Raw genomic sequence first — 13,719 nt, forward strand, 5'->3', positions numbered from 1 at the left:
ATCTATCTATCTATCTATCTATCTATCTATCTATCTATCTATCTATCTATCTATCTTTTGTTTCCCCTCTTGCTGTCGTGGTATGCGTGAGTAATATACTCTGAAAGCTTAAAACCTATTTTGCTTTCATCACCTGGACATTTATAATGTGCACTGATTCTTCAAAGGCTTGGCTACCCTAAATTGGAGGGTGGCAGTTTCTATTAAGGAGTGTAATAGCACCACAGTGAAAGGGGAAGATGTTCAAAACTTGACTGAAAAGAGCTCTCTGGGTTTAACGTTCATAACGCCAGGAAAAACATTAGCTGTCCCTTTCACAAAGTTGCAACTAATCTATATTAAGATATATTCCCCCCAGTAATTTTACCCCCAAGAATGAAAGTAAAACAGGTTGATAACCAAAACATCTATTAATTAGGTTTTCTTGGGTCAAAATTTTTAACATTACTGTTTTGTACGGAATTTATAATATCAAATTTTTTTTGGTTTCATTATTCATTTTGTACCTGGAAAAAGTACATGTATTTGCTCATGCATTTTTAATTTCCCTAACCCCAACCCCAAGGACAGAAACAAAATAAGTTCATATAAAGACCTTCCATTTAGCAATTCTGAGATAGAGCAGAACATACATGTGCACATATATTCCTATATAAGAATTATACTTTAACATAATCTAGAAACCAAGAAAATTTAAATATTTGCAAAATTCAAAACTCATATTCAAGAATTGTCATAGTTAACATTTTGTAATTTTGCTAAAACAAAAAAGTCAAGTTACTGCTAGAGTGAACAGTCAGGCAATGAACAAAGGTGCGACCATTTTACAAATGTGAGTTATGAAGCAGTAAGTTATCTTAGTTAACAAAAAGAGAAAACAAAGATGCACTTTGCCAGATTCACAGAATGTTTCTTTAAAAAACAGTAACATTTGATGGATTACTGCATAATTACAAATAATTTCACAGATTAAAATGAAGTTATTCTTAGAAGTCTTTATTTCCTCACACCTTCAGCCAGCCTGGAGATGAAGATACATTGTCATGCCCAACTTACCATATGCCTAATTTAAAAAAAAAAGAAAAAAGAAACCATGACCTGATTTGTAAAAAGGAACTCCAGGAGAAAGGGAGATAAAATGTCAGGGGGAATCTGTAACTGACTACCATATGTAAAAATTCCCCTTACCATACTAATTCCAGTGATCATGTTGATAGATAGGAACTAATGTATGAGTCATAGGCAACTAGGAAGAACTGAAGGTAACTGTCATTGTCTACTGAATTTACAAAAATGCTCTAAATAAGTTTACTTTTAATTCAATAATTTTTCATTTCTCATTCCAAACAGTCAATGTTATCTATTAATGCCCACTCCTGTCTTCTACCCTAATTCTGTTACTTCCTCTGTGATCTGTTTTTATCCCTCTCTCTCTTTTTGTTTGGAAAAGGCAATACTGGAGGTATACATATAGCTGTATATTTTAATAAGTTAGCATGTATATAATTCTTAAGATCCTGGGCAACATTTAAAAGGAGTAATCACTCCTATCTAGAAACCTTTCTAATAAAATCATTATGCTAAATTAGCAAACACATTTCAAGTATTAGAATATCTGCTCTAACATTTTCTATGTAAACTATTTTATTATATTAGGATCATAAAATATAATGAGTGGTCACTTTTTAAAATAGTTCTAATTTGGGTTAATCATTAGTTAATCTTTAGATTATATAACTTAGCATGTCATGTAAATTAATAAGCTATTAAACTAAAATAACTTTTAAAAAGTAATATGCATTATACTCCAGTGATCCTGATATAAGGAATTGAGATACTATTAATAATTCATATTAAAATTTTATGAGTAACTACAAACACATTAAAAATCAGGGATTTGCATACAATCTAAACAGTTAATAGGAGATTAATATTAGGCCTTCAGACATTCAAGGTCTCTAGCTGCTCTGAGTTCCTCTGCTTCTAAGGGAGCTCAACAGAAGGATTTAATCTAACAATCTCATAGCTACTGAATCATACAGTACCATGGATGAGATGAAAAGGAATAAATAGGATCTCTAAGCAAGTATAGTTGTGTTAAAAACATATACCAGCTTCTGGTCCAAAAAATTATCCCTTTTCACATAATACCTTCAAAGATACTATGTTAAATGTAAACCATTATTAAAAGAAGAATGTCTATGACTAAAAAAAAACACCTATCAGATGGATATCAATAATCTAAAGGAATTTGAAAACAATTTTCATTTACTGAAGTGGAAATGTGTTTGCCAAGAAGAAAGTGTGCTCCCTACCCTATCTCCCAACATCAGTCTCTGCTCAGTCCCCTGTTGTCTTCATCTTTCTCCTCATCAGCTCCTGGTGCTAATCTTTAAAGGAGTTGGGCAAAGGGTAATGAAAGAGAAGAAACTGAACTTTCTTTTTGTTTAGCTAATGACATACTGTAGTCCAAATGCTGTTGGCATCTTCTTGAAGGTCCTTGACTATTACTCTCAATTCATTGGGAGCCAAGAATTGTTAATTCTTCGATGAAAGCGTTGGTCCCAGTAGAGTAGTCACCTGAATGCTAGATGGCTTCCTATGTGTACATAGATATATATGTATATACACACATATATACAAACATATATATGTACATATGTACATATATACATACACACTACACATAAGTGTGTTAGTACTCAATAGCACAAAAAGACAATTTTCAGAATTTTTGATTTAGTTAAGAAAGTATGTGGACAGAATTCCTGGTTTAAAAAACAAACAAACATAATATGAATGGCATTAACAACTTGGAAATTTATGGATTCTTGCTTTTAGAATATTCCCCCAAAGAATTTTAATATCTATAAATATTCTTATCAACCAAACAACCTCTGAAAGTGCACTTAGGGCAGCTGGTTCAAACTATGGTGTAGTGATAGCTTCCTACAGTACAAGACTGAGTGGGCAGAGTTTTAGGAATGCCAGTAATACATGAGGAACTTGCCAGAGATGTAAAATGTGGTTCTGGTCTCCTTGAACTGATTGTTTGCACATCCTTTTTTTCCTTCCTCTTACCTGGGGAAGTAACAACTTTCTATGTGTGTGAAGCTGCTGCTTTGAAAACTCGAAAGTCAAATTTAATTTTAAAAAGAAGCATAAAAAAGATTTAAATGTTATGGTTTCATTTCAAAGAAGAAAGTTTAGGTTTAAAAAAGAAACCAAAAGTAGAAGTAAACAATTCTGCTAGACAACTTAATGTCACTCTTCTAGCAAAAACTGATTTTAAATTATTCTCTGGTTCATACAACTTTCTCAGACTTTGGGTTGAAACATTATGTCATATCCCTTCATAGTATATTTTAAAAGAATGAAAAGCCCACATTTTACACAGTGATTTAGCACCTAGAAAGGCATGTTTTACTGAAGGACTAACATTGTTCTTTTAAAGTTGGGACATAATAACAATGACAAAATTTCAATATTTTGTTCAATATATTAATTGATATAAAGAACTAGGATTAAATGTGTATTTCAATTTTAGTGGATTGTAATGTAATACAAGTATCTTATCCAAACATAGAGCCAACTGTAGTATCCATTAGAAAGGGACAAAGGAATAGAAAGGGTAGTTGCAAAACATAATTCAACAACTTCATTTTAACCAAGAGTCTCAATCATGTCTTTCATCAGAGCCACAATATAGGATCAAAATCATTTTTTAAAATTTCACTTTCTTTTATTCTTACACAATGTAGGAGGCATCTAAAAACTTTATAAAAACCAAAAGATAGACAGTCATTCAACAATTCAATTCCTTATATTATTAATCACTAAGAGAACATTTTGTAGGGAGAGATAGAAAATTTAAAGAAGACATAGTCCCTGCTCTCATGGAGCTCACAGTCTAGAAGTGATATAGCAAAAGGATAGTCAGGGGATTTGAATAACATAAGCTAGGAATGTGAGAGTTGGCTATATATAAATTGGAAAGTAAACATTATCAACTTTCTGGTTCAGCTTAGATTAGTCACAATAATTAACATTAAGAAATGTATTGCTTTAACTAGAATGTCCATATCCAAGAAATTTTATATATTTAAAAAATAATGTATTTTTTTTCTCTGTGATACAGAGCTATTTTGGCTTTCCCAAGCAATTTCCTAAGCACAATAGACCAGATCTGTCTCTGTTCTCACTGGGGGTAAGATTAGGGGTAGCGAGTAATGGCAGGTGAATAACTAGCAGAGATTTTGCTACTAAAATCAAGAATCAAGTGGCAACATTACTCATCAATCACATGTCAAAAATATTTCTAGGTTCAACATTATGTGGTGCAATGGAAAGAAGACTAGGGTTTGAGTCATAGGACCTGAGTTCAAATCCATGCCTCCTATTACCTGTGTGAACTTGAGCAAGATGCTTAATTTTTCTGGGTCTCACTTCCTTTATCTGCTAGAAGAAGGGTTTAGAGGTTGGACCAAATGATATCTAATGTGTTTCCTGACTTCAATGCTATTAACCTTTGATGAGAGGTCTTCTCAGTTAAGTTCATTCCCACATTCCATTTAATTTTTTTCTCCTCTCCTTTTGTTCTAAGAATCTTTGTTTTTGCCTGCCTTCCCAAATTTATCCTTTCTTGACCTTATTCCCCCAACCAGGGGTAGGGTATCAAATGAGCAAAGTGAGGCCCAGAGAGGTTTAAACATTTATTTAATTTCTTAGTTGTTATCAAACCAATAGAGCCAAAACTATAACTCATCTCCTGACCTCCAGAAAATATTTTCTAGATTATTCTTTCTGTTTCTTGTGATACACATCCACAAACACATCATAAAAACATTCAGTTACATCAAAAATCTAACCTTCACTGAATTATCTCCAAACGTCCAATCTACATTGATTTTCCTAATTCACTCAAGCTGTTCCTGAGACACTCATGTATTTGATAAAGATGTGATGCACTTCTATTTTCACTGACTATTAAGCACAATAACAATTACAACCTTCAAAGGCAATGCAAGCATTGGTCCTTATTAATTTCAATCCTCTTGGATTTCATTCACTATACTCATACTCAAACAGTTTATACTTGTTAAAAATAAGTTCAAAAAAGGAGAGTGCATGGGCATCCTAAGGTGCTGAAGTTAATGACCAAGGCAGAAAAATCACTCATGAAGAGACTTCTTTTTCCCATCCTGACCACATTCTCAAGAAGATTACAGAAGCTGCTACTTGTTTGATTGAGGAGTAATTCTCAAAATATCTGGCTATCTCCCTGAGGACTAGCTCTTGACATTCTATTGGGAAAGCTGTTTTCTACCCCACTGTTCCTTGAATTCACATCCACAATGCAGAAGATATGAAGCTCCAGTCTGTGTAGGCACTTCCTATATTAGCGGGTGAGACAGTTTTCCAGCCACTGAAAGATTTGCAATTTCCGTGCGAAAGGCTTTGTCTGTCAGCAATCTTCTGTGCTATTCAGTCCCCTCGTCACACCCACAGACTTCACTTTTTAAGCTTTTATTAACTTTTACTGTACTTGGATAATGAGCACATCAAAGAAAATACCACGACTTTAATTATTAGTGTCTAGGTGCCTTTGCAATATCACAGAGACTCTCAGTTTCTGAAGTGAAAGCTAAATGTGTTGGTTTACCCAGGAGATATGAACTACTGAGAAATATTAACTATGCCTCAGCCCTTCCTTACAATGTGGTGATTAAAAGTTTCCTAGTCCTCCAAATGAGTTTTTCTTCTGGTAAATTTCTGAAACCAATAGTACATTCAATATCAAAAGATATGACAGAATATTACGATAATCTCTAAAAAGCTGCATCCTTGCAAGGAATGAAGAAATATACTTTTACAATTGATGATTACTGAACTGATACTCTAGAGTTTTTATTTTAATTTTTGCTTCCTGTTACTGACTTCTTGCTGTTGCTCATTTTAAGATGCATTTAGTTTTCTTAAAAAGTAAATTGACTGTGGATATTCCAAACGAAAAGAATCTATCATGATCAAGAATCACAATTTTTCTTATTTTCTAAAAATTCAGCATTAAAAGATCTTTTGTGAATAGCACTAGTACACTGAATATAAATAACATTTAGAAACCCATTAAAAACCACAATTAATAAGTTAATGCTTAAGCAGGCATTCATAGGATTAATGCTATTATGAACCATACCTACATTTTATATGTCATCATTTAGTTTCTAAAAGGTCAGGCTAAAAAGCCATAGTATGAAAACAAACAATAGTATGTCATCCTTTTAAAAATTTCTTTTACAATTGCTATTCTACCATTTCATTGCAATTAAAGACTGTATGTTCCAGTTCTTACCAGAGAGTTGTCAAGTCTGACTACAAAAACTAGAATTTTTTATGTTCTTGTAATCCATGCTTGGTACATCATCAAACAATTTTGAAGAATAAAGTAGCTATCTACCATTGATAGAGGTTACTTGATTTTTTTTTTTTTTTGGCTATGAGCTGATAGCCCATCGTACTTCTGTTTTTTTCATGTTTTAGCAAATATCACAACCATTTTCCCCCACTGACACTTAATGTAATCATACATACCACAGTTTGGTGATTGACTTGAATCACTTCATCGCCAGCATGGATTTTCTTGCATCGATCTGCAGGTGACTAAATTAAAAATAAGAGAAATGATAATATGATTATTATTAATTGTTACCTTTCTCTCCAAATTTTAAAAAAAAGGCTTTTTTTGAGGAGGTTGGAGGACACTTGTGATTTCTCTGAAGTATCTCTTTCTATCACTCTGGATGATCAACTCTTCTGCAATACAGAATCTTAGAAAGTTGTGTGGGGCAATGGGTTGTCAAGTGATTTACCTAGGGTCACATAGACAGTATGTATTAGAGACTAGACTTGAAACCAAGACTCCCCAACCCTACAGCCAGATCTCTTAACTATACCATCCTTCCTTTCTTTCTAAAATAATGAAAATAAGAGCACCAGCCCTGGAGTCAGGAGGACCTGAGTTCAAATCTGACCTCAGACACTTGACATTTACTAGCTGTGTGACCCTGGGCAAGTCACCTAACTCCATTGCCTAGTCAAAACAAAAAAAACCCCCAAAAAACAAAAAAAAGAATGAAAATAAATCTCCTTTTCATTAGACTATAGAAATATATCTATACCAATATTTAAAAAAATGATTTTATTCACCATTTCCACTCTGTCTAAGCAAAATATTCACTTTATATTACTGACAGGAAGCAAAAATGCTAAACTAGGAATAAGTATTTGCTATCAAAGATAACCAAGTTTCTCACTGTTCTTTTCTAGTGGAGAAATGGTAATCATATTAATATTTACAAACCTGACACATTCAACCTTCAAAGTCTCCACTGCAACACAAATATATTTCAAAACATTGTGTTTTATATGCTTTGATCCTTGTTATTTAGCATAAGTAATTCAAGTGCACTTCAGCAAATCAATATTTTCAAAAGTGCATACATGCATGAGTAGTACCCAGGCTTTGGAGATTAAATAATTAAATTGCTAATTTATTGCATCATTAATAATACAATACTGAAAAACCTAGAGGAAATAAATTAAAAGATGAAGAAGTAGGCCTAGGTCCCTACCTTTGAGATGAGCTCAAAGCTGTACTTTGTAATATATAACATTTTCTCTCTAAATGTCTAATTTATAAGTCTTATTATTCCTTACATTTTTAATGTTTTTAATATATTAGCAAACAAAACCAAAAGAAATGCATTAAGATAACATTTCCACTGAATTCAGCAATCTCTTTAATTTTTCTCTCTATTCTTAGATGGGGTAAGTAGAAGAAGACTAATAGCACCAACAAATCTCCAGAGCTAGGGTTCTTATCCTGTTTCCTGTCACGGGCCACTTCGTTAGTCTGGTGAAACTTATGGACCTCTTCTCAGAATAATGTTAGTTGCCTTCATTCATGATGGAAGGAAATGTTAAAATTTAGTTAGAGATTACTGAAAAAAAGATAAAATTTTTCCCATCATGTTTCATTTTGCTCTGGAAAATAAGTATGGAATTTAGCACATGAACTTCATCATCTTGTAGGTTTTGTGAAATGAGATTAAATTATGGGGTTAAATTATGGCCCTTCAAGGTATAGTACTCAGCATTTTTTATTTATTCAGATAAGCTCAGTAGTTCCTAACCTATGTCATTAAAATGTTTTAATAACTATTTCAATATAATTGCTTCCTTTGCAATCCTATGTATTTTATTTTATTCATTTAAAATATTACTCCCAGAAAAGTGTCAGAGGATTTGCCAGACTGTCAAAAGGGTTCATGATACACAAAAAGGTTAAGAACCCCTGATTTTAGACCAACAAGGTTTTAGAACAGAGGTTCTTAACCTGGGGTGCATAGACCTCTTGCTCATGGAGAGATTTCGGTGGAGAGCAATCCATGAACTTGGATGGAAAAAAATTACATTTTAATTTTGATTAATCTCTAATTGAAAATTTTCATTTCTTTCAATTATTTAAAAACTTCATTCTGAGACAGGATCTATAGGTTTTACCAAACTGCCAAAGGGGTCCACGACACAAAATAATTAAGAATCCTTGAATTAGCTTAATAAATCTTTATGAAGTAAAAAACAAAAATATAGGTAGCATTAGCAGTCAAAGTGGGTGAGTGTTATAATTTTAAAAGTTAATACTTACTAAAAGACATTTTAGTGTGAGATATCCCCTAGAAGTCTATAATTATATATTATTTCAATGGTGTGGCAACATCTCCAAAGAAAATAATTTTAATTCATTAAATATTAAGAATAAATATCATGAAATTCCCCATAAGCTATTTACCTTGGTTGTAAGACCTTATCCAAAGGATTTAGATATTGAAATACTTATATTGCTTATTATAAGGCAGTTTTGCCTAGAAGATGATCTCAACTGTTTAAACCAAAGACTTTAGCTGTAAAATCAAAAACCAACTCTGGCCCCAGAAATTGGGAGGTGTTGGTGAAGGGAACACATCATCATTAAGGTACAATTCATTTCTGTGTAACATCACAAAACATAACAGAAGAGACATTGTAGAGCCAGCATAGAAAGGAGTAGAAACTGAAATATCTTCTTGAATTTGAAAGGTGTTTGTGTTTAACTAGAAGGGTAGTATATTGTACAAATTGCTTCAAAACATCAAAATATTCAGCTTTCCTCTGATGAGACCTATCAATCAGTAAACTTAAAATATTAAAGACATTAACTGAATTGCTATAAAACCATATTACATACTGTATGAATGGTAAGAAATGGGGGAAATATTTGAAAAATTATTTGAAAAATATATATAAAACATGAAAATATAATAAATAGAATTTTAACAAGACTATAAACTCAAGAAAACAAATTCTGGGAAAATGTTGAGGAAAGGTACTAACTAGAGATTTTATTATGCATGTCTCAAGCTGGTTACATAAAAATTTACAGTGATTTACCTAAGTCTTAAGAGAAAAATTAAAAAAAAACTTAACTTTAAAAGACAGTTCTTCCTTAAAAAGGGAGTAAAGTGAAAAGGGGAAAAATAAATATGTATTACAGTGGTTATATCACCCCATCAATGTTGTATTACTTCAAGTGATATAGGAGATAATAGATAAAGATTTTTAATTAAGTCTACCCTTTGAAATTTTTATTTGACCTCTAGTTATAGATTCACTTCTACTTTGTATTGTACAAAATTTTCTTGAGCTTATATTCAGATATTTGTTACCTGACATTCTTTCTTGCATAAATTATTTTATCACAATATTAATACACTTTTTAGAATTAAAAATAAGGTATTATTATTATTTTCTAGGTCACACTTATCTGTACTGCATATGTAAGATAAATCACATCATGGAAGAAATGCGTTTGCTTTGTTTTAAGTAAATAACAGGTTTAAACTAGAGTGAAAAATAACTGAAAAGCACTTGGGACCATCACCAATTTAGTAAACATTTTTTGGGCCTCTTAATCTATCCTATTATTTATAAGCTGACTCCAAATCAAAGTAATTTATTTAAGAACAGAAGAGGAAAAAAAATTTTCTGGGCCTGGGCAAATTCTGCGATACTTACATTTTCAGTGGTTCCAGTAATTACATGGAGGCCATCATATGTTGATTTAATGTACATACCCTAAGAAAAAGACACCATCAGAAACCATTTTTGAAGTACTTGGAAAATTTCTAGGCAAAACAGAATTTCAAATATGAAAAAAAGTTCAGTAATGGAATAAAACTTATCACGTGCCTTCTTGAGTCTACACTGCTATCAATGACATGATGAGGTAAACCTATATCCGAAGATGTGGGTTTCTAGAGTTCACTAGAACTCTAGTTTTAGAGAATAAGAGAAGACTGCATCTAGAAAAGGTAACTACTTGACTTGAATTTCATTTATAAAATGACTTTTTTCATGGTAGAATTGAAAGGTTATCACCACGTGGGTTTCTTGTATGTATTTTTCAAACCAGTAGAATAATTGTGATATTTCTGCAGGAAGAAAGCTAAGTACCTCATAAGAGGAGACAAATGTCTGTCTTATTTACAAAGCTACTTACATTCTTTGGAAAAATAAATATTACAATGGGAGATTATAAAATCTAGTCCTTTATCAGCTCACTGTACTTGGAAGCCATATATAAAATCTTACAGAAACATAGCAGCTGCTCCATGGTGACACTTGAATAGTAGCTATTAAGAGGCAAATAAGTACTTCATGGACCCCTAGACACCAGTTATATCTATTTCCTTTTTTATTTCTTGCACCTTCATGCAAAAAAAATCATTCATAAATTTCTGGTAAACTTCTGAAAAAGTGCTATTCTGGTGCATGATCATAGTATTGAGATTCTCAAAGGCTATTGCCAACAGAATGCAAGCTCATGAAGCTCTTGCAAAGATCTCAAGATTTCAAATACAGCTTCTGTGTACTGACTTCTAAACAGAATTCAGATCTGTTATTGGAGGGCCATTAGGTAGAGTGAGTCATTAGAGACTGTTTTTGTTAGCCATGGCAACTTTTGAAGAGCGTACACCAACTCACAGAGAAGGAGCAGCTAGGTGACACAGTCGAGTGAGCCCACCATCTAGTCAGGAAGACTTACCTTCCTGACTAGCTTAGACACTTAATAGCTGTGTGACCCTGGGCAAGTCTCACTTAATTTTGTTTCCTTCAGTTTCCTTATCTGTAAAATGAACTGGAGAAAGAAATGGCAAACCACCCCAGTATCTTTGCCAAGAAATCCCAAATGCTTTCATGAAGAATCAGACACAGCTGCAAAATGACTGAAGAAACAAAAAAGAAGGGACTATCCAGACCAATAAGTATTAATGTATAATTTTATCTAGGACAAGACAGAAGATAAAGTTCCACTCAAATAAGATGGATGAGGACATTTGAATAAGATTCTGTTTGAAACAAAACTACAACGCATAGCAAAAAACAACATTGGAAAGGGGAGTCCGAAGGATTTTACAGAAAATTAAATTTATGAGGAACTTGTTAGGAAAAGATAAAATTAAAAAGTATAACTGATAATGAATCTTTTAAAGGTGTATTGAAGTTATTAACATTTAAAATATGGAAAGAAGGAACCCATGATTTGTTTCTTTTCACATTTTAATTAAGTATTCTCATTTTAAATTATTTTAATTATCAGGGTTATTAAAGGTTTATTAGAAAAAGAAAGAATAGTTTTTTTCCCTCTAAGTAAAGATCCCATTAGTTAAAATTCATTTCTTCTTCAAGAAATATGTCTTAAGATTCTTACCTGAATAAACCGATTATACTTTCAATCACTTAGAAATGATAAAGAATCTTCAAGGACACTTAAAAACTGACATAAAAGAAATGTTCTGGGGACAAGTTTTCAGAAAATCTATGTATTTAGCTATTTTGAAAAGCAAATAAAAACAAACACATGTTTCCTAACCTCTATAACTATGGACGGCTCTTTTCCCCCATTTGACCTGTGATTTCATCAGTATAGCAGTTTCATGCCTAGAATGTATCTCTATCAACATAGATTAGTACCTTCTCTACCAAAGGTCATTGCCTTCTCTACCAACTTAGAGTCATCTGAAGCAACTGAGAGATTAAGTGACTTGCCCAGAATCACAGAGACAAATGTAGAAGAGGAACTTGAACCCAGGTCCTCCTGACTTGGAGGCCAGCTCCATCCTTTGTGCTGAAATGCCTAATATGCTGTAGATTAAGACTGAGCAATCAGTCACATTTTGGTCCAGAGGCAAGCTTGGGTTCTCAAAGGTAGAGTGAAAGCTCTAAGAAGTCTTACCATGGAATGACTTCTTATATAGATTTTAGGTCTGTTGGAAAACCATCCTGGATAACATAAAGGGCTGAACATGAGCTTGACTACAGGGGGATGAAATTTTCAATAAGAAGAATTCTTAGAAGATCAGTTATTAAGCTATAGAAGGATTGTGATCTATGTTGGTGAAGGAAGCATTCATACCAATGAGAAAATAGTAATAACTAGCATTTATATGGTACTTTAAGGTTTGCAAAGAACTTTACATATGTTATCACATTTGATCCTCACAACAACCCTGGCAGGTAGGTGCTATTTTTATTCCCATTATATAGGTAAGGAAGGTGAGGATGACAGTAGCTTGCCCACAGGGTCATGTAGCTAAGTCATTGCTTAAGATGGAATTTGAGCTGAGGTGTTCCTGGCTTCACGTCTAGCAATCTATCCACTGCACCATCTATTTGTCTAAGATTATTGATACTTGAAAATAGGGGAGTATTATAGTCTGTTAATAGCCATCTAGTACTGCAATGAATAGAGCTCAGAGTTTGGAATCAGGAAAACCTGGGTTCAAATCTGGCCCCAGACACTTACTAGCTGGGTATCCCTGGGCAAGACACATTCTTTGTTTGCCTCAGTTTCTTAAACTGTTAAATGAGGATAAAAATAGTACCTACTTCGCAGGGTTATTGTGAGGATAAAATGAGATAATATTTATAAAAAGGGTTCAACCCAGCTGGAACACAGTAGGTGCTATATAAATGCTTATTCCCTTCCCTCTTCTTCTTCCCAACTAGATTAAGACAGGCTACACCTCGGAGAGTAACTTGCTTTTTTTTTCTCCCTCCCACCTTTCTCTCTGAAGATGTAATCAGCCACACCCCATGCTACTTTTACCTCCATGTTACCCCATGTTATTTTAAGTTTTGGGATAATATAATGACTTCCCAGGTCCACATAGTTCCCTGCTCTTCTATTCTAGGGAGTTTATATTCATTGAAAAGTTAGGAGTACAATCACAATTGTTCAGAGGTCCCAGGTGGGGGAAATTTTTAACATTTAGGCAGAGGTTCAGTTCTCCATTTTAATTTAATTTTATATTTATCCCTAGCTAACCTGTGACATCTTTGTGATTGAGGAAAAATCCAGGTTACTGGAAACATTTAGGTAAAGAAGCTAGCAGAATATGTTATAGTGTGTATTAATGAATAGGCACCAAAAGGGGAAGTTGAGAGATAGAAAAGACTCTTTTTTTAAAAACTCTTTTCAGTCCTTGAAGAAATGAGTATAACTGGCAGCTTCAGACTGAGTCTTCTGCTGCAAGTGCCTGTAGTACTGATGGCCCTCCTCAATGTCTCCATTCTTTGCCATATTTAATCCTGATTTTATTTTCTCTCATAGCCTATAGC

At 33.2% G+C, this 13,719-nt stretch overlaps 1 protein-coding gene across 4 annotated transcripts in view; it reads right to left on the bottom strand.

The window, feature by feature from the left end:
- The window catches only part of CNKSR2 (connector enhancer of kinase suppressor of Ras 2), a 334,822-nt gene that overhangs the window by 162,853 nt on the left and 158,250 nt on the right, over positions 1 to 13,719 (bottom strand). For all 4 annotated transcript variants that reach the window (XM_027868521.1, XM_027868512.1, XM_027868505.1 and 1 more), the window contains exons 7-8: positions 10,114 to 10,173; positions 6,592 to 6,660 (exon numbers count right to left, since the gene is read on the bottom strand). In XM_027868521.1, coding sequence (XP_027724322.1) covers positions 6,592 to 6,660; positions 10,114 to 10,173 — 129 coding nt within the window. The remainder of the gene's footprint in view (positions 1 to 6,591; positions 6,661 to 10,113; positions 10,174 to 13,719) is intronic.

Source organism: Vombatus ursinus, unplaced genomic scaffold, assembly GCF_900497805.2.
Source record: "Vombatus ursinus unplaced genomic scaffold, bare-nosed wombat genome assembly UNPS02001419.1, whole genome shotgun sequence".
Lineage (NCBI taxonomy): Eukaryota > Metazoa > Chordata > Mammalia > Diprotodontia > Vombatidae > Vombatus > Vombatus ursinus.